We start from the raw sequence: 20,858 nt of genomic DNA, 5'->3' as shown, positions 1-20,858 counted from the left end.
AAACTGTGGAGTCTAGACAATCCTCATACAGGCCTTGCTGATACAGCAGTCTTCTACTAACTGAAATCAGTGGAAAAATTATCAGCAAAACTGAACAACTTTATGAAAATACTGAACTGACTGCAGCCGATAAAAATGTATTCATAGGCTCTAAACTCAAAACCAAAATATTACTGTTCCCAGCAAGCAAGGAGGTCAAGACAAAATACATTTAATCTTTGTGAAAGTCAGAAGTTTAACTTCTATACTAGAGCATGCTTTAATTTTGTTCTGTATTGTAATACACAATACCCTTTGCTCTAGCATCATTTCTGCTACACGTTTGCTGCAAAGGCAACTGTCAGCAACAGCATGCTGGCAGGACAATAAAATCAAGAGGGAAACAATCTAAAGGAAGATAACTTCCCAAAGGAAACTTCAAGAAATATGGCCATATTACGCAATGTATGGTCCTGGTACACCTTCCAGATGCAATTCATTTGTATCCAGCGAAAGGAGGAAAGTATGTCACACTTACAACAGGAATCTTCAGATGTGGAAAGAAAAATTAGGAATATACTTAACTCTGTGTGTAACTGGGTAGGGAACATTTGCTCGTAGTTCTTGCCACCACTCTTGAATTTGTCTCTTTTTGTACCAAGTGTGAATTGCTCTCTCACCAATTTAACACTAATTAGAGGTCATTCCTCTCTCACTAATTTAACAAGCTAAATAGATGCATCAGAGCAGATTTGGTTTACTGTACACCATTTGAAGAACTTGGCTGGCTGACATTTTTGAAGTGCACACCGTGCTAATCTGATCTCACTGAATGACTGAATTCTATCCCTTGGTGACTTCATTCTATAACATAAAGAACAAGCCTAAAATTCACTCTTAAATCCACACCTCCCAAAGGAGGGCAAGTACCTCACTCACTTTCTCCTCTGGGGTATGGCAATTCCCCAGCACACTGCAGCTCTGCTCTAGTACTTTGCAGAGAAGGGGGTAGTGGAAGGTACTAAGAGCGGCATGGCTTGCACCTTGCTCCCCAAGCGCTACAACAGATGGCAAAATGGTCCCAGCTTCAGGGAAAGGTAGGTAAAACATGACAAGGCTGGAAAGCATACTGGCCTGAAAACAAGACTGTTACCATGCAATAGCAGCATCATGCTATTATTCCAGTACAGTTCTGCATATCACTCCTTAACATATACCAACACGCACATGCTCCTAGCAACGGAAACTGCAACAAAATATAGCCTAGACTTTAAACCACCGCCAAGAAGCCACCCACAAAACAGAACTCCTACGAGACTGTCACACTTGAAGTGGAAGGACCAGCACTTCACACAATACTAACTGCTGCTAAAACTCCAAAGTAGCTACTGAGCCTTTTACCCTATAAGCTTTTTCTTAAGTTCTAATAACTTCAAGTCCACTGAAATGTAACTATAAAATGAACAAGCTTAATTACATCACAAAAACAAGTCAGCACTACTTTGTTTGCTTTTAATTGAATTTATTTAAATAGGATAAGGCTACTTAAAAGACAACTCTTTACATACAAAATGTACATTACGTTAGAGTTTGCTATACTCAAGTACAAAAACTGCACAAGTGTTTAGTAAAAGGGAAACAGCACACAGTATTTCAAAACATACACATTCTTACCATTTTACAGCATTCGAGAAGTGCCTTTTATGTCACAACAGTGAATGGAGAACAGCTGTCGGTAATGAGTTAAGCTACAGTTTTTGGTTTCAATATTAACCAATGTTAAAAATGTAAACAAGCTTTCAGATCACTACTGACAGCTTCTTTTAGTGAGTTAACTATGTGGATTCAGAAGTTTATTTTGGTTTTGTTTTACTAAATCTGGGAGCATTATTATTTACCATCCATATGTAAAATAGATCTAAATTGGCTTCACCCTTAGCCACTGAGACTTAATAAAAACATTTCCAGCAACTTGACTAGATCTCTGCCTTATAAGGCACTACCAATAATCCAGACAAAACACCAAGTTTCACAGAAAACCAACATCCATATTAAATTCTCAAAGGAAAGGAAAACAAGTTGGATTCTGGTACGTTTGTTTGGGTTTTTTTGAGAATGTGACTACTTACACTAATGCCCTCAAGATACTTCTTTGTCTTCCTATCCCTGTCCCTCTCCAACTGTTAATAAGTTGAAGAAGCACTAACCTGCATTCTACAGGTTTTTGCCATATTTTATAAGCATGACTGTAACTAGGAAAACAAGCAAATTTGTTGCATCAGCACATTTTTACACTTATGCATGTATAAAATATGCCTGTGTATTTAAGCAAACATGGCACTGCACTAATCCATTCACTACTTCCTCTCAAAGATTCATATCAAACAGTCTAATAACATACTTCCATCCGTGCATTTCTTACTTCATATGCCAATAAGAGAAACTTCAATTTGAAGTAATGCTGTTAAATAGTTCATCTCTTATTATCAACCTAACTCGCACTGTAAATTCTACGCTCCTGTTTTGTGCAACAAAAAGGAAAAAAAAATGTCTCAAGACTATCTTATTAGCAGAATGGTCAGTTTTCTTACCTAAATTAATTACCTTTTTGAAGCCAAGACGACTTCTGGGATCACTCTGAATCTCAATAGCTATTTTAACTATTTAACCAGGAGTGGAACAAAACTGAATCTTACTGAAACAAAACAAAAAAATATTTATATGTGTGAATCATAGGGACATGCAGGAGATGAACTATAATAATCTTGAAAACTAAAAGTGAGGGGGTTAGTATATTGTAACATTACTACCTTTCAAAGAAGTAATGAACTACTTGGTGCACAAGAGTAGACACTCTTAAGGTGACTGGTGATAATGACTCCAGCTTTACAACAGGGAACTTTTAAACTTGTTAAAAACTTCACAGCAATCTAAGTCCCTGTAAGGTTTAAAAAGAGTTGTACTTAAACTGTTTAAATATGACTTATCTGTTTGAAAATACGGAAGTAACATTTATGTTTCAAGCACCATTAGCTACTTCATGGCCACGTAACATGCTGGATTTTCTTCTTTGCTTCTGTAGGCTTTAGGTCATTCTGGAATACAAGAAAATATATGAGTATTCTTAGATACATTGTGCAAGCGGAAGTTAGTAATTAACCTGCCGTGTTCAAATCCAGTACTGACTACTTCTGTACTCAGCTTTATGCTACTACAATGGCTTTCTATTGCCATCTTGTGGAGAAAGTTAAATATCACCGAACTTGTCTAGAGAAGATAAAAATAAATCAAATTAATTTAACCACCTGCAAATCATACGTCTTGCTTCTTCTTAATCCTACAATTAGTTATGCAAATATATCTTTCAATTATGCAGCTTAGAAACAGGTGCATATTGGAGTTTCGAAACATACTTTAAACAAGCAAACCTTATGAAGTTCAACGAGGCCAAGTGAAAGGTCCTACACTTGGGTCGGGTCAACCCTCTTTATCAATACAGGCTGGGGGATGATGTGATAGAGAACAGCCCTGCGGAAAAGGACTTGGGGGTACTTGTGGATGAAAAGCTGGACATGTGCCAACAATGCACGCTTGCAGCCCAGAAGGCCAATTGCATCCTGGGCTGCATCAAAAGAACAGTGGCCAGCAGATCGAGAGAGGTGATTCTCCCCCTCTACTCTGCTCTCGTGAGACCCCACCTGGAGTACTGTGTCCAGCTCTGGAACATTCAGCACAAGAAGGACATGGACCTGCTGGAGCAGGTCCAGAGGAGGGCCACAGAGATGATGAGAGGGCTGGAGAACCTCTGCTATGAGGACAGGCTGAGAGAGTTGGGGTTGTTCAGCCTGGAGAAGAGAAGGCTCCGGGGGGACCTTATAGCAGCCTTCCAGTACCTGAAGGGGGCCTATAAGAAAGCCGGGGAGGGGCTGTTTGCAAGGGCATGTAGCAATAGGACGAGGGGCAATGGTTTTGAAGTAGAGCAGGGCAGGTTTAGATTAGACATTAGGAAAAAGTTCTTTACAATGAGGGTGGTGAGACACTGGAAGAGGTTGCCCAGAGAGGTGGTGGAGGCCCCATCCCTGGAGACATTCAAGGCCAGGCTTGATGGGGCTCTGAGCAACCTGATGTAGTTGAAGATGTCCCTGCTCACTGCAGGGGGGTAGGACTAGGTAACCTTTAAAGGTCCCTTCCAACCTAACAGATTCTATGATTCTACAATTTCAGATTGCCTTCTTATAATACTTGTTGAAATGGGATTGTATAAGAAAAAATAAACATACAACTAGGAATTCAATTTACTTTTGACAAATAGTAAAAATGTTAGAAAAAGAGAAAGAAAAGTAGATCTTCCTTTGTAATGACCTGTATAAAAAAGTGAAACAATTGCCAAAGCCTCAGATGAACTCATCCTTCAAGCCCTACCCCAAGAAACCAGAAAAACACAAGCAAGCCCAAAGTAAAACAATGAGAGATCAAAGTGGTGAAATAATTACCTTCCACCATCTAAAATGAGAAAAAAACCTGAGAAATTAGAGCTTCAACAGTTTACATGGGGTAAAGACAGGTATATGAGTTTTCGAGAACATTCTGCACCACAGTGGTTTGGGGAACACAATCTACAGAGATCTCTCCTCCTTAAGAGTTTAAATACTATTTTATTTACATCAATCCTGTGGATTGCAACCACTGAAAGGTTGAAGGGAATTAGACTCAAAGATCAGAAGGACAGTTCTGTGCTATTCAGCACAAGAACTTCAGTTTTTCTTGAAAAGTCAAAGAACAGTCACTTGCTTGAAATTGTCACTACTGTCATTATACTAAAAATACATCAGGCTTTACAGACATCTGCCAAGTGTACTGATTCTTGCTGGCTACATGACTTACTCAATACCACGATCTTTAATTTCAGACAGTAAAGTAACATCCATACAATACATTTGCCTAACTTCAAACATGTCTGACCAATGTTAACCAAGGCATGACTGAACTTAACAGGTATTAACTTGAACAACGTAAACTGTGGCTAAGATAGAAAGTCAAGTATTGGAATTCATAGCTTCCGAGTGTCACTTAAAAGTGTTCATCATCTTGTCTACAAAACATTTAAATTAAACATAAAGAAATTGTGAGGTGTATACTAAACAAGTTTCAAAAGCTAGTTTCAGATCTGACAAATACTTGGAAGAGTTCTAAATACTGAAATAAATTAGTGATACTGTTAGTAGGAAACGCGCCTCTCCAGCATGAATTTGATTCAGGGCCTCAGCCATGATTCTTGTAAAAGTTGCTAAAGCTGTCTATTGGAACTGACACATGTTTAAGTGCTCATGTTTAACAAAAGTCTGATAGAACCTACCAATCCATGCAGCAAGGATACTACCTGCGTTCTTTCATGAAAGGATTTTAAGGATTTTTATTTTTTAAAAAAAGAAGATAAATAGAAAGCATTTTGTGACACTATACTGAGAAAACACAAGTTAGATCTGGTGTCCTGGGAAAATGTTAATCTATGTAATTGCTAAAGCTCCCCCTGCAGTTCAACTGAGAACAGGTATTTCTATTTCTTCCTTTGAAAAGCCTGGACTTATCCAGATATTCCCATATTCCAATGGAAATGTGAAAATTCCTTCATTTGTACCATGAAGGAATATAACACAAATATAAAACTTATCTCTACCTCACGGGATGTTTTAAAGAGGTGATGGCCCATTCCTCCTTGCTCACTGACAAGCTCTTAAAGACTAATCACTGTCAAAATTAACCACTGCTCTCTCTCCCCAACTAGCAGCTACATTCAGCACCATTACCTACACTTTCAAATATATGTCCTCCTGAATTCATATATCCTGCCTTATCTCTTCTCTCATCACTTCAGCTCATCAGCCTCATTCTGCCCCTATCTGTAGTATAGTTCTGTTCTCTACAGAAAATTTGTTTGCAGCTGAATCTAACTTGCAGAAAGAAAATAACTATTTGTCTTTGTGGTTAACAGATCAGTCACTAGTCCTCCACTTGAGAACAGCACTCTTCTGTTCAAGATCTCAGCAAGTCTTTCTCATCATCTTATAGAAGTCCAGGTACCCGATTAAGATCGCCATGGCTCAAAATGAGCATTTGACCTTTGGCCTCTCGCTTCAACTAGTATGGTTTGTTGTTATGGCTTCTCATTCAGACCCACAATCTAGGCAGCTCTCCAGATTTTCACATCCAGCTTCTTCCTCTAGCTTGCCAATTCCTACATGAGATTTAGAACAGATGGCTTTCTTTCTCTAAGGATATATTCTACAGCTCTCAGCATCTCACTTCAGTTCTCATAATATCTCTTCCTTCAATTTGACAAATGAAAGCTTGTCCTACTCAACCAGTCAAGTGTGTTTGTTACAAATGTTATCGTTCCATTTTTTTCTTCCCTACTACAGAAAACAGACCACTTGTCCTCCCTTTGAGGCTGTTCATATTTTTCTAATACCTGTTCTCTCTCTCAGACCTACCAGTGGGATTATTTTGTTTGTTTTATTTGACTGCTACCAGCACCACCTTAAGTACCACCTACTTACATGCATGTTTTCTACAAAGCTGCCTCTCTCACACAGGAGTTTCCCATAAACAAGTACAAAGTACTTCTTTTCTTTGCTTCTAATCTTTCCTAAACCAGCTACTCCCTTGTTTCTAAATAAAGGCTCTATTATTAATCCAAAGTAAAATAAACCTAGAAAGTCTTACAATGGTCTAACTTTGGTTCCTGCAAGTTTCAACTAAAAAAAAAAAAAGCTGCAAAACAAGATATTGAATGTACATACCGGCAAATCAGATTCTTCTTTTGGAACAGCTCTCTTTAGCTTCACAACAGTAGTTCCTGCTACTGGAGACAAAGGGTACACCTTCAGACTAGCCAATACGCTGCTGTTAGTCTTTGAAATATTGTTCTGCTTAGCCTCATTGTTCCTCATTCCTGGCTTAGCGTCCTCTGATAAACTGGAGGCTGAAATGTATGTTGGGGCATTTGAAGGAACTGATAATCTTCTAACAGTGTTGGTGGTGCTTCCAGCTGGAGGAGGTTTTAGGCGATCAGCAGCTCCGTTCTCTGTCTTCTTCACCTTTATGCTTGTACTTGTTGAATTGCCGTCAAATACAATTAACGGCCGTTTCCTTAAACCTTCCACTGTTGTAACGCTGAAAAAAAAATTGTAAAATTCTCAAAAACACAAGCTAAATGATCCAAAAATAGTATATCTAAGACATGAGTAATGAAAATGAATTTAATCTTGCTTAAGTAAAAACGTATCCCAAAATACTAACCTTAAACTCTTAGCTGCTCCGAACTTACACAATAGAAATTGCTTCCAAAATATACAGGGGGAAAGGGGCCAGGGGTTGTGTGAGAAACAGTGCTCCTCAGCAAAGAGGGTTGTGTGAGGAGCTTTCTAGGCAGAGAATTACAGTTGTACAACCAAAGACTGCATGCTTATACCACTGCAACTATTCCAGGGTAATTAAATAGATAACAGCTAAGTATTTCAAAAGGTGAATATTGGAGAAAGTGTCTGCCACCTCACCTACAAAACCAGCATCTAATATTCTGATGCTTCTCAATCTCCCTGTTTCCACTCTTATTCAAAATCATAATATTAAGATAGTCCAAAGGACTGTTAGACAAGGAATTAAAACATTAAGCAGGAAAAACATACCTGTTTTTGAAATAAGACATCCTTGAATAGGAACCCTAAGCTGATTTAATCACTTTTTTTTTTATAGTTTGTGCCTTTAAGCCTACGAGTAGTCAGAGCTGCCCAATTTACTATCAACTGATTTATGCAAAAGAATGCTATCAAGCTAATATCAAAACAGTAATATCAGAAAACATCCTGACTGACAAAAAATAAAGCACAAAGTTATCATAGCTCACTCTACATGAGTTTAGAGTTTTAAAAAAAGCATTGCTCCAGAATGGCAAAGAGAAAGCGTAGGTTAAACAAATAAAACAACCAAACCACCATCAAGTTATATAATATTCCTGTTTAGACACTTCAGTTTTCAGTACATGCTTACGATTTAATCAGGAATAAAAGCTGAATTATAGTGTTTTCAACAAGTAAAAATATTCATTAATTTGTAATGAATTAATTTGACAATACTGATGTTAGGTACCTCAACAGACTTTAAAATAAGACACTAGCAGAGACTCCATTCTTTTGACTTGGAACAACATTAGATCAGCAGTTGCTGAAAAACCTCACATAATAAGAAATTATACATCACCTGCACAATTTCTGTCAAGACCAGGGGGTTCTTTAAAAAAAAACAAACAAAAAAACCCAAAAAAACCCCCAAAAAAACCTGAAGGAGTCGCGATTTAAGAGCCCACAGAGCAAGAGAAAGTTCATCTCTTATTCAGATTTGCTTCGACATTACTATCTGTGCACAACATGTGTCACATAATCCTCCTCTTTTTCTATTCATCGGGTTCCCGGAACTGATAGAGACAAACTTGTTTGCCAAGAGACCAGACACAACTCTTTGGCTTCTATCTACAGTAGATGCAGTTTCTAGGAGAGCTTATGCAGAATGACATTAGCTTCCAAGCTCAGGAGCGTTCAGCCAGGTTATGTTGTTTCAGCTAAATATTACTGAAAAAACAGTAGTATTTAACACATCCATTAAATTAAGGAGTATAACTTCACTTGAAAAGCCTAAAAAGCTGGCACACACTTAAAAAATAAAACACAATACTTTTTGCTCAGTTTGGTTCCGTCAAAGAATTTATTCAACGTTCCTGACAAGGAACACATTCCCCAGCAGCCTTTTTGGAAAGTCAGTTTACAAGCTATGTGAAAGAAAAAAAAGATACGTTTTTTCAACCACCTTCCTTAACATCAGAAGTCTGCTTTTCCTATGGAGATTTTTTTTTTTTTTTGATTCAGCTTGATGAGGACTGGTAAGTCAGGAAATCACTGCAATCCTAGGAGGATTGTTGTCTATTCTAAACTAATTTTTAGAACTGTAACACTTGAATAAATGACGACATGCCACAATACAGATAACATTTCCAAAGAAACACTTTGGGAAAGTTACAAAAGAAATTTGGATGCTGTGCTGTTAAGAACTGTCACATCTAACTGCTAGATATGTGGCTCACAGAACACCACAGAACCTTGGGTGTTACGTTCATTTTCTTTATATACAGTACAGGCAGCTTAAAAGCTTCAGAGCAAGACTCGTTAGCCAGCACTCTTTTGAGGGAGGACACTGACACTAGCTAACAGATGAAAAGAACCATTTGGGGATCATGTCCCCTCCTGCAGGACACTCTCTGTGAAAACTAGATTTCAATGTGCATCTCCTACATCCTAGAGAAATGTCCTAGCCACGCTTTCAGCCCGGCTGGATGGAGAGGATGCTCTAATCCTGCTGTTTACTTTGTAGCGCATGGTAAAAGATACAAGATTTCCTAGAGGAAGCAAAAGCTTCTCTACACGAGCAATCTGGGTTTCCTCTGTTTCACGTGATTACTCATGTAGTCAGGATGCCTCTGAGCAACTCACCATTATAAGGACAATTTAATGAAAAATGCTCCTAGTCATATGTAGCTTACCTTGGTACTTAAGATAGCACCCTAAATCCAGGGAGAAGTATAGGTTTTAGTTCCCACCCCCTGATTATCCTAGTCACCTGTTACTAAAACAGGCAGGTGATCACCTCTCTGTGAATATCTGAAACTGGTCAGAATTACCATGTTTTACACTGAACTCAGTATTATCAGTACATTAGCAGTTCTCAGAGGATGCCAATGCCACCTCTCAGGTGATTAAAGAGAAATGATGAGCTCTACCAAGGCCACAGCTCTGAACATGCACAGCCACAGCGCTCCTGGAGGCAGAGAATTCGCAGGTGAGAGTATTCAGACTCAATGGCACTTCAAAAACTACACGTATATTTTGAGATTCATACCATCCTCTTTCTTCCAGCAGCCAAAATGATCTTCTAGATCTACAAAACTAACTATCTCTGAGCACAAATACTTTCTGAAATGTTTGAAGTTGGATAGACTGCATTTGGTTTTATTTGGTATGATCATCTGCAAGCTCAAATATTCAGTAATAAGATATATAAACCATCATCTGTGACCTCACATATTTCATTGTATTATTGAGGTTATGGCACATTATGGCAACTCAGATGATATACAGCAAGTCTTTTAGGACATACCATCAACCACCAGCAGTAAAACTAAACATGATACTCAACACTGACTTTTAAATTTCAGTATGTTTTTGCCTCCTATTTGCAACTACCAGAGGCATGCAAACACACACTGAGCTGTGCTAATCAAGTCTCCGAGCCTCATATTAATTCCAGCACACGTTGTAAAGCTGTTATTTTCACAGAGGAACTCATCAGAAAGCTCCTGTTTTTCATGCAATCGATCAGTTCATCTGATTTCTAAGCCGAACTAACAGCACACTTAGTTCCCATCTCTGACTTGCACGTAACGTACAGCCTCACAATACCTAGGAATTTTGTTTTGTTTTTAAAAGAGAAACACCAAGTTCTACTTCCTCCTCTGCACAATGGCATCGTGCCAGTTCTACTTAAACACTACGTGCAACCATGAGAAAAAGTGTAATATTTTAACATCCAAAAAGATGATTGAACTTCCTTGATTACTCCCATTAATATACTAAAACCGAAGTTCTCCCTGTGCAATTTTTACTTACTGAAGGTACTGAAAGCCTATTTCCCCCATTTCTCTGGGGTTAGTAATACTATCAGTAAAAGATTAACTTTTTTTAGGCAGTATTTTTCCAGCAGATTTTTTAAGTGTGAAAGACGTAACACAATCAAAAACAGTAACTGCTGGAAAATCTTAAAACTGTCTTAACAACAGCACAAAAGACTAAGCCTAGTATGCTAGATGTTAAGTGCTAAGGGCAGCTGATAAAGAAAATCAGACTGGTAGGTTAAATGCATCCCCTTTTACTTATTATTTTCCCAGCAAATGCTAAATAGGTTTAACCATTACTGAATTTGTACCAAAATAAGGGCACCTAAACTTATTCTATGTATAAACTCTGGATGAAGACATTCTCTCATCTAAAAATTAATATTGCCTCCTCCTCTCAAAAACATCCAGCCTGCTATCTTTATTTTTTTTGGTAAAAAATTCTTTTGCACCCATTTCAGCACACCAACAGTTTCTTATTTTTAAAACACTAACCTCGTGCCTTCATCCTCAAGTTGCAAGTTGTAAACAAACCGAGTTTTATGCACGTGGAAAAAAACCCCTGACATAACAGGATAACTCAGTGTCCTAGACACTAACAATTCAAAAAAAAAAAAAAAACAAAGAAACAACCAAACAAAAACTGCTTGACAGAATTTCTTTAGCTCTTCCCAGTTAGAAATCTCAATAAAGTTAGAACAGGCTCATGAAATCAACAAGCTGTAACATTACAAAACAATAATGAGCATTTCCATTCACCTTTCCTTCAGCATTTACTGCCGAGGCTAAATCAGAGTGCCGCCCATGCCCATCACGCATCAAAGTCTTGGGCAGGGGGAAGGTCAGGAGGAGAAGAGACTCAGTAAAGTAAACTTTTGAGGATGATTTTGCAAACAGCAAGATTTTAAAAACAATGCAGTATGTTTCTTTCAGAAAGTAGATGTTAGTTTTGAACTGGACACACAAAACTGCTGCAGCATATACCCCTAACTCTGAAGTAGGCCAACCCTGTCCAGGGAGCAAGCGTAATTATACATGCTTTTGGTACTTTTCTAAAACACTGTAAATATGATTATTATATAACAATTATAAGGTGAAAAAAAAATTTACTTTTTCTTCATTATTAAGTATCTCAAAATGTAACCCGGTATCTGTACAGGCTGGGGGATGAAAGGGACGGAGAGCAGTCCTGCCAAGAAAGACTTTGGGGTACTGGTGGATGAGAAGCTGGATATAAGCTAACAATGTGCACTCACAGCCCAGTGGGCAAACTGTATTCTGGGCTGCATCAAAAGAAGCGTGACCAACAGGTTGAGAGAGGTGATTCTGCCCCTCTCCTTTGCTCTGGTGAGACCCCACCTGGAATACTGTGTTCAGCTCTCGGGTCCTCAACACAAGGAAGACACGGACCTGCTAGAGCGAGTCCAGAGGAGGGCCACAAAAATGGCCAGAGGGCTGGAGCACCTCTCCTACGAGGACAGGCTGAGAGAATTGGGGTTGTTCAGCCTGGAGAAGAGAAGGCTCTGGGGAGGCCTTATTGAGGGCTTTCAGTAATTAAAGGGGGCTTATAAGAAAGATGGGGACAAACTTTTTAGTAGGCCCTGTAGCAAAAGAATAAGTGGTAATGGTTTTCAACTGAAGGAGGGTAGATTCAGACTAGATATAATGAAGAAATTGTTTTACAGTAAGTGGTGAAACACCGGCACAGGTTGCCCAGAGAGGTGGCAGATGCCCCATCCCTGGAAACACTCACGGTCAGGTTGGACAGGGCTCTGAGCAACCTGATCTAGTCGAAGATGTCCCTGCTCACTGCAGGGAATAGATGGCCTTTAAAGATCCGTTACAATCCAAACCATTTTATGATTCCATGAAAAGAAGCACTATAAACAGATACCATTAATAACATTCGGATGACAAAAAAAAATTATATTTTCTTCCCCTTTTTCCTATTATTGCAGTAGTAGAATCTAACACTTCTGATACAGGAGATCTGACATGCCATTTTCTGTAAATTGTAACAATGTCCAAAAGCTGTACAAGTTTCATTAATCACGCAAACAAAGATTAAACTAAATGCATTGCCCTAAATTTTCCAAGTCTAGCCCAATAAAAGCTAAATTACCTTTTATTCTCACTTTTTGACTCATTTTGCTGTCTTTTCTTTTCCATCATTTTCCCCCATCTACTTTTTGGTAAGTCACGCTGAGGCAGGGGAATGGCATGTTGAATATAGAGATCAGTGAGACCATCTTTGTCCATCTTTACATCATTTTCGACTAGTATATTCTTCTGTGGGGAACAGAAAAAAAAAAATTGTTATTACTATAACAAAGTCAAAGCACCAGCATCTTAGTGGCATAATTTCTTTTTTTCAAAAGCCACTTTAAGATAGTGTACAGGGCATGAACGCCAGGGTTTCAGAAGTGAGGGGGCTGCAAGGGTAACCAGTGTGGAGAGGCCACGAACTGCTCTGTGCCAATGACAGCCTGATCTCCTGCCTTCCTACTGTCAACTTCCCTTGTTTCCCATTCCCTCCTTTCAGTGAGGCAATGGGAAACACAGGATATTGGGTCACTGCACAGAAGTTTCTTTTTCCACTACCTGTAAGCACGTCTCTTCACATATCTCCTCATGTGCCTCTTTCTGCGTGTCCTTTTGTGTCTCCTGCCCCTGGTGGCTGACGCTTTGGTTCAGCATGTTTGACCACAAGTGCCATGAGCTCCACTGCTTGAAATTTTGGTGCGTGATGGGTTGTTTTCATCACCGTCAGTGACAGCCAGATCCAGCTGCGACCAGTACCAGGCAGTTCAACACCTTTGCCCACACAGGTCAACCCTGCAGCCCCTCCCTATCCAAAACCCCACAATTTTTCCCAATAAAAATAGTAGCAAGACATAAAAGGAAAAAGTTACGATAGACAAGCTGGTGATGACTGACATTTTCATGAACTCTTAAACAGATTTCCCTGAATCCAACTACAATACCAGAGCTCTTCTTCACAGTTCTTAAAAAAAGGCAACTAGAACATAACACAGTTCAAACTTATAGATGTAGAGCTGTGCTCCCTTGCCCAGTTCCCAAAGAATAAGTTGCAAAGGGAGGTTTCTAGTAACTGTCAGTTATAACAGAACAAGTTTTCTTTCTAAACATGAATAGAGTGTTGAAAACAAAAGTTTTTGGTACCTCTTGCCAAATTTATGAAAAGCGAAAAAACCCCACTAACTTCTTACAAACTAGACGTCACTGAAAGCAGCTCAAGTCTTTGTCACTACTGTTTTAGCAACGCTTTGTGACTTCTGATGTGGGCCTAAAACCTGTACGTTTTTGACCACATAAACTACACAGACAAGAGCATACAAAAATTTAGCGAGCTCATACAAACACCTAAAACTTTGACTGCTGTTGTTTCATGCACCTAAAATTTTCAGGCAAGGCAGTAACAAGTATTCCAAATCACATCAGCTGAAGCTTCATACAGTCCAAAACTGTTTAGCACTCACTTTTGAACTCAGTTCTTTTCAATTATGCACACTTAAGCATTAGCCAGACTGATTACGTAGGATGCATTTCCTTAATTCACTGGGTATGACCGTGGCAACTTTAACAGAGTAAATATCATCTTCCCACAGATAATTCTACTGTAGGCAAATGTTGTCTCAGAGACAAGCTGATGTGGGTAAATCGTTCTTTAGCAGCGGCAGTGTTCAAACACAGCCCCTTCGCAAACACGGAGGCATCTATCACCCTACAGGCCCCTTCTAAGCAAGTATCCAGCCTACAGAGCACAGACATGAGGTTTGGTTGTTGGGTTTTTTTCCCCTAAACGCCTCTTGCGCGCCCGTTAAGGGCAGTACAAAGACTGGGAACGGCAGGAAAACTGGGAGAAAACTTCCCGTGTAGGTGATGGAGGGGTAGAAGTTTCCCTGCAGAATAAAGCATAGAAACAAACAGGGTGGGTCTAACGCGGAAGGGGGACACGACCACAAGCAGGGCCGCAGACCCAGGCCTCCCGGCCTCCACCTCCCCTCCCGCCAGGCTGGGCAGGCGCCAGGCCCTCCCCACCCCCACCCCGCCTGAGGGGCCGGCTGGGTGCGGGGCCGGCGGCTGGGCCCCCCGGCGGCGCCCGGGCGCACCTGCTCCAGCGTGAGCAGCAGGAACTCCTCCGAGAGCAGCTCCGGGTGCAGCAGCAGCTCCGCCGCCGGGCGGCCCGGCCCACACCGCTCCTTCTCCTCACCGACACCGCAGCCGGCCCGACCCTTTCCCCGCGCCGCCATCTTCTTCCCCCGGCCTCCCACAATGCCGCGCAGGAAGTGACGCAAGACGCCTGACGTCAGGGCGGCGCAGGGTCAGGGATTTTTTTCCCCATTTTTCCTCTTTTTCCCATCGGTGCTTGCGTGCGGCGTAGGCCCGGCCAGGCCTGAGCGGAGGGGCTGGGAAGGGGTTTCCGGAGCAGCTCCCTCAGCGCCGCGCGCTGCTTTTGCGTCACGTCCTGGCGCGGGCAGGCGGTGTGTGACGTGAGCAGCCTGGCAGGAGCTGCGTCGTCTGGAAGTGCAGTTTCCCCAGGCATTAGGGGAGACCTTACTGAAAAGTAAAATTAGTGAAAGAGAAGTTAGCCCTGCGTCGCACGAACCGGGACATATGTTTTGCTACAGTTCTGTCACCGTGTGAAAGCACGAGCCGTTGATGCTGCGACACGCGGGACCTTCGCCGCCAAACGAAACAGGATCCAGAGTTTTGCCCGTACAAGTGGTAGCTGCTGGTTAGCGCTTCTTGATCTGCAGTAACAGATGCTGCTTCCTCATTCCAAAGGAAAACAACTTGGCAACCCGCTTATGTGTTTAAAAGTAGAATAGGGAATTACAAGTGATTGTTAACATCAACTATGTTGTCGTTACAACGTAAAATAGCACTGCGATTTGAAGTATTTGATGTATTTTGCAGGACTCAGAGGCACAGGCAGCATGTAACGTCACACGACTAACGTAAGAAAAATGCACGCACATGGAACAAGCGGCGTATGTGCGGCTATGTAACGTCATTGCTAAATATATGCAGCACCTCTAAGAATAGGAATTCAAATTTTGAATATTTAAAAATTGTCTTGAGTGCCTGCTCTGGTGAGCTCCGCCCCACCTAGAGCACTGCATCCAGCTTTGGAGTTCTCAGCACAAGAAGGACACGGACCTGTTGGAGCGAGTCCAGACGAGGGCCATGAAGGTGCTGTAGCACCTCTTCTGTGAGGACAGGCTGAGAGAATTAGGGCTGTTCAGCCTGGAGAAGAGAAGGCTCCAGGGAGACCTTATAGAGGCCTTCCGGTACCTAAAGGGGGCCTACAGGAAGGATGGAGAGGGACTCTTTATCAGGGAGCGTAGTGATAGGATGAGGGGTGACGGTTTTAAACTGAAAGAGGGGAGATTTTGATTAGATATCAGGAATAAATTTTTCACCATGATGGTGATAAGGCACTGGAACAGGTTGCCCAGGGAGGCTGTGGCTGCCCCATCCCTGGAAGTGTTCAAGGCCAGGCTGGATGGGGCTTTGAGCAGCCTGGTCTAGTGGGAGGTGTCCCTGCCCATGGCAGGGGGTTGGAACTAGATGGTCTTTAAGGTCCCTTCCAACCTGAACCGTTCTGTGATTCTGTGGTCCTGTGTATTCGTGTTATTTCAGATGACGCCCTCAATCAAACCCATTTGTTTCCCGCTGCTCCCCCACTCCCCCTCCGCCCCAGCCGGCCGCTGCTCCTCGGGCCGTCCCGGAAGAGTCGCTTTTCCCGCCTACTCTCATCTCCCGTACGTCACGCCTGGAGCCGGTCCCTAACTAACTATAACACACCTACGACCTCTCAGGACCCGCCCAGCTCACGAGTGACGTCTGCCGTCCGCGCCGTCGGGTTTGCACACGGCCCCAGCCACGCCTCCCTCGGTGGGCGGGGTCCGGAGAGGCTCCACCCCCTGACGCCGTCAGCGCCGGGAAGCGGTGACGCTCGGGGCGGGGCGGGGCGGGGCCGGGCCTGCGCCACACCGGAAGCGGCGCGTCCCCGTCCGTCCCCCATTCCCCTCCCCGCCCGCTGGCGGAGCCCCGCGCGCCGCGAGGCCTGGGCGCTGACAGCGCGGCCTGAGGCGGCGCCCGGCCCGGCTCCGGCTGCCCACACCGAGGCCTGGAAGCGGCGGGCACGGCTCCCGGTGCGGCGACTGGCAGGTGGCTGGGAGAGGGCGAGCAGGGGGAGAGGCTCTATCGCCTGCCGGGGCGGAGGCGGGTGGACCGGGGGCCGCGGGGGGCCGGTCGCTGCCTGGTTTGCCTCATGAATCCCTCACACCCCAGGCAGGGTGCGGGCTGAAGCGCGGCCCCGTCCTCCCGTGGGGCGGGGGAGCTGGTGGCAACACTTCGGGTCTGCGGAGTTGTATGCAGAGGTTAATTAGGGCTCGTGCGCAGTTAATTGGGTGGGGTGTACGTAGGGGTATGTCTGGGTGAGTGGGTGGATGGGGTGCTGGTTTGCAGGGCAGCATCCGACAAAACGTAAAGGCAAAGCGAGATACCGCTGAACAAAAGCGGGGCAGAGCGGGTTGCCACTTGTTACCGGAAATGAGTGCGTGCAGGGTTATTAGTGCGACCACGAAAACAAAATTTAGTCGGTTGAGAATTTGCTTGTCTGTCGGTGGTTGTTTTTTTTTTTTAATGTTTTCTTTTGGACAGCAGACATCCCCATTATCTTGTTTTTCCGGAGTTCTAAACATCTACAGTACGTTTCTGGCATACTGACTTCTGTTTGTAACTCTGGGGCGGCCTCTTGCACTTTAAAGGGAGAGCGCGTTCTGCACAGCCTGTTCCTTTGCAGTGCGTGTAGGCCCCTGAGCTCTTATAAATGAGAACAAAATAAATGTTGAAAAAAATAATCGTACGCAGATGATGTGCGTTGACATTGGTTGTTCTTAATAGCTTTTTTACAGCTTTTGTCTGGCGTGAATGTTTTAATCTCTTTGCTACTAGGCTAATGTAGCACTACGTTCTATTTTTTTGTTCTTTCTGCTCAGGGATTTATGTCTATGGGATTTTTTTCCTTCAGTGCCTTAGGCATATTGTGTATCTATTTTGATTTCTTTTATACATTTACTTTTTATGTATTTTCATTTTGGAAGTTTTTTTGGTGAAGAACAAAATTCAGTAGTTCTCCCAATGGCATGCATTAACATTTTTACCTTGAGCTACAGGAACGTTAAGTTGTTGACAACTTCAGGTGTGAAAGCTGCCTAGGCTCTCCGATAACTTATCAGTTCAGGCTACACACAGGCTCCTAAAAGTGATTGGGGTTTTTTTGGCAGTCAACCTTTGGGCAGCCCTCTTTAACTTTAATGTGCTGTGTTTCCTTTGATAAAGTTGGAGGATAGCATGGCTGTGTTGCCGGAGACTTGCGTTATCATTTTACCTTAGGCTATTTCTTTAGTACTTTCTGGGTTTGGGGTTTTTTTGTTGAAGGTCAGAACACTAATTCACACCCCAGATGAGGATGCAGTTTGAAAATGTCATGGAAGCCCAAACTAAAATCTGTTTAGCTTCTGGAAAAAAAAAAAAGGCAGTTCTTGGCGTAAAAGACCACTACAATATCTTTGTAGCATTGTTTGCTTCTGGCTATATTCTTAGTTTGATATGGTTTTATTTAGTGTTTACTTGTGAGTTGCATACCTTTTTCTCACTCAGTTTTGGAAATTTTTGCCGTGGTTTTCAGTGTTCCCTTGCAAAAGCAAAGGGGTTTTTTAGATGTAATAATTTGAAACTAAATTCCTTTTGACTATTTTTAGTTTCAGGTTTGTTCACAGGAGCATTTTGTTGATATTGGTCTCTCTGGTCCATAGAAATTTCATTTGATGTTTTATATCTCCACTGTACACGTGGACTAGAAGTAATCATATGTTATTTCTCAAATCTGTTCAAGACGTGTAGTGTTGCATCTTCAGCCTGTGTTGGCTAAGTGGTCATTACAGACCAGTCATGACAAACTAAAAGGTGATTAAACAAAGTCAGCAGTTTCTCATCTGCCCTTCTTTGGAGTGTTGAGGGCAGTTGTCTGCTGGCTTCTTATAAAAATAACACAAGTCTGGAGTACAGTAAAATTACATGGATAGTTTTGAAAACACTGTTAACTGCTTTGTAAATTGCATCTGTCCCTTGACAGTGCTTGATTGTAAAAGGGTAGGTATAGTTTGCAGAATACGAAGATCAGAAGTGCTGCTTAGCACTTGAAGACAGTCTTTTGGAATGTTTGGGATGTTAATGAACAGAAACTCTTAAGTTCAATGACATTCCATCTTGAGCTTAATGAATGCTTTACGGACCATGCTTCCAAATTGTCTGTGTGAATGTGTCTTATAATTGCTGGTGCATAAAGTCCAATACAGAGAATGTGTAAGTAGCACTGAATAAACAAATAATATTTAAAAAAACCCACCCCAAAAAAAACCCACACCCCACCAAAACCAGACCACACCTACAGCTTTTATTATGAGCTATATGATACCTTGCGTAACTGATTATTTAAGTGGCTTGGAAGCTACATATTTCTGATTGCTGGAGAGTAAGGAATGCAGAGTATGTGTTAAAATGGAATATGCCTATGATATTTCGGTAAGAGACTATCTACTAATAGACCTAGATTGAGTGTAAAGCACCATGTTAACTTGTAGCTCTAAATGCCTTATGGCTTCTTCAGAAATCTGAGAGCTGAAGCGTGTATATTTTCATGTACAGGTGACAGAAACTTTTATGTGACAGGTTTATAAATCACTAAGTACTAGTAGGAACCACTTGTAGTACCAGAGTGTCTGAGAGAGCCAGCAATATGCTGGTTACTTGTGAAGAAAGCATCACTTCAAAATAGCTGAGTGCTGTTGTGAATCTGCTTCAGAATAGACTTGAAGTGGAAGTATACAATTTGATTCATTTCTGTGGTTATTAATGTGCTCATTCTGGCTTGTGTAATCAGGTTGGAAATAGAGCACAGACTATTAAAAAATGCAACAGTGAAGTTCTTGTATTGGTGAATGTTAAATTGCTACTTCTGATATTTGATTATGTGTGTGGAGGTAAATAGTGGTTCTTTTTCTCTTTAATCAGATCACCTAGAAGACACAATGAGTGTTAAAGCTTTCAAGCTCGTTTCTGCTGTTGAGCGGGAGATGTTAATGGGAGACAAAAATTACATCAACATCGAATGCATTGAGTGCTGTGGAAAGAACCTTTATGTTGGAACCAACGACTGCTTTATCTATCACTTTCTGTTGGATGAAAAGATATCAACAGCGGGAAAAATAACTTTTGCTGCCACTAAGCAACTACATAAATACCTGGGCTTGAAGAAGCCTGTGAGTGAGTTAAAAGCAGCCTCTGCCCTCACCAGGCTTCTTGTGCTTTGCGACAACACAATAACACTAGTTAACATGATGAACTTGGAACCTGTCCCCACTGGTGCTAAAATCAAAGGAGCTGTGACATTTGCAGTAAATGAAAACCCTGTGAGCGGGGATCCTTTCTGCGTTGAAGTCTGCATTATCTCGGTCAAGCGGCGGACCATTCAAATGTTCATGGTGTTTGAAGACAGAGTCCAGATAGTGAAGGAAGTGTTTACTCCAGAGCAACCCTGTGCTGTGGCTGTAGATGGTTATTACTTATGTCTTGCACTTACTACGCAGTATATCATTTTAAATTACAATACTGGCGTCTCCCAGGATCTATTTCCTTATTGCAGTGATGAGAAACGACCAATTGTGAAAAGGATAGGCAGACAAGAGTTTCTGTTGGCTGGCCCCGGAGGCCTAGGTGAGATGAAGGACTGTAATTTTTTTTTGCAATTTTTTTTAACTTTTCCCTCTTGATTTCTCTCAATTTGGGAAGCAAAGCTTAAATAATTAAGTGTTGTGAACAATAATGATATTTTCTTCACAGGGCTATACTGGAACATTGAGATAAAAAGGTAGATGGTAAATTTTTGTCACTAAGTATTACTGTAACTCTCCTACTTTTTGAATGCATAAAAATCTCGTTGTTTGTATTTTAATCCTGTCTGTAGAAAGCTTCATTTCTGTATAGACAGGTAACAGTAGCAGTATCTTGGACCCCAGAGTAACAAAAAACTTGTTTGGTACCAAGTGAAACTTCAGAGGCTGAT

General features: G+C 41.7%; 2 protein-coding genes across 3 annotated transcripts in view; one reads left to right on the top strand and one right to left on the bottom strand.

The window, feature by feature from the left end:
- Positions 1-45: 45 nt before the first annotated feature.
- Positions 46-15,169, bottom strand: C1H2orf49 (chromosome 1 C2orf49 homolog). Its single transcript, XM_074560320.1, has 4 exons — positions 14,833-15,169; positions 12,822-12,988; positions 6,780-7,152; positions 46-3,074 (listed from the first exon to the last, which is right to left on the bottom strand). The coding sequence occupies exons 1-4, from the start codon at positions 14,971-14,973 to the stop codon at positions 3,018-3,020; spliced, it is 738 nt and encodes a 245-aa protein (XP_074416421.1). The 5' UTR covers positions 14,974-15,169; the 3' UTR covers positions 46-3,017.
- A 1,520-nt stretch (positions 15,170-16,689) lies between these two features.
- The window catches only part of TGFBRAP1 (transforming growth factor beta receptor associated protein 1), a 38,346-nt gene continuing 34,177 nt past the window's right edge, over positions 16,690-20,858 (top strand). Inside the window, exons 1-2 of one of the 2 annotated variants that reach the window (XM_074560274.1) lie at positions 16,690-16,881; positions 19,808-20,509. In XM_074560274.1, the coding sequence (XP_074416375.1) occupies positions 19,825-20,509 (685 nt within the window). In that variant the 5' untranslated portion in view covers positions 16,690-16,881; positions 19,808-19,824. Of the gene's footprint in view, positions 16,898-19,807; positions 20,510-20,858 lie in introns of both variants that reach the window. The other variant, XM_074560284.1, reaches the window with a different exon arrangement.

The sequence above is a fragment of the Larus michahellis genome, chromosome 1 (genome assembly GCF_964199755.1).
Source record: "Larus michahellis chromosome 1, bLarMic1.1, whole genome shotgun sequence".
NCBI lineage: Eukaryota > Metazoa > Chordata > Aves > Charadriiformes > Laridae > Larus > Larus michahellis.
Note: the sequence above shows the minus strand (reverse complement) of the source record. Positions and strands in the feature narration are given on the sequence as shown.

Bases quoted from the DNA above. Each gene is read 5' to 3' on its own strand.
- C1H2orf49 (XM_074560320.1), bottom strand. From the start codon at position 14,973: ATGGCGGCGCGGGGAAAGGGTCGGGCCGGCTGCGGTGTCGGTGAGGAG. The intron at 7,153-12,821 runs GTAATTTAGCTT...TTTTTTTTTCAG, and splicing joins TCAAAAAGTGAGAATAAAAG to CGTTACAACAGTGGAAGGTT. The intron at 3,075-6,779 runs GTATGTACATTC...CTTGTATTCCAG, and splicing joins AAGAAGAATCTGATTTGCCG to AATGACCTAAAGCCTACAGA.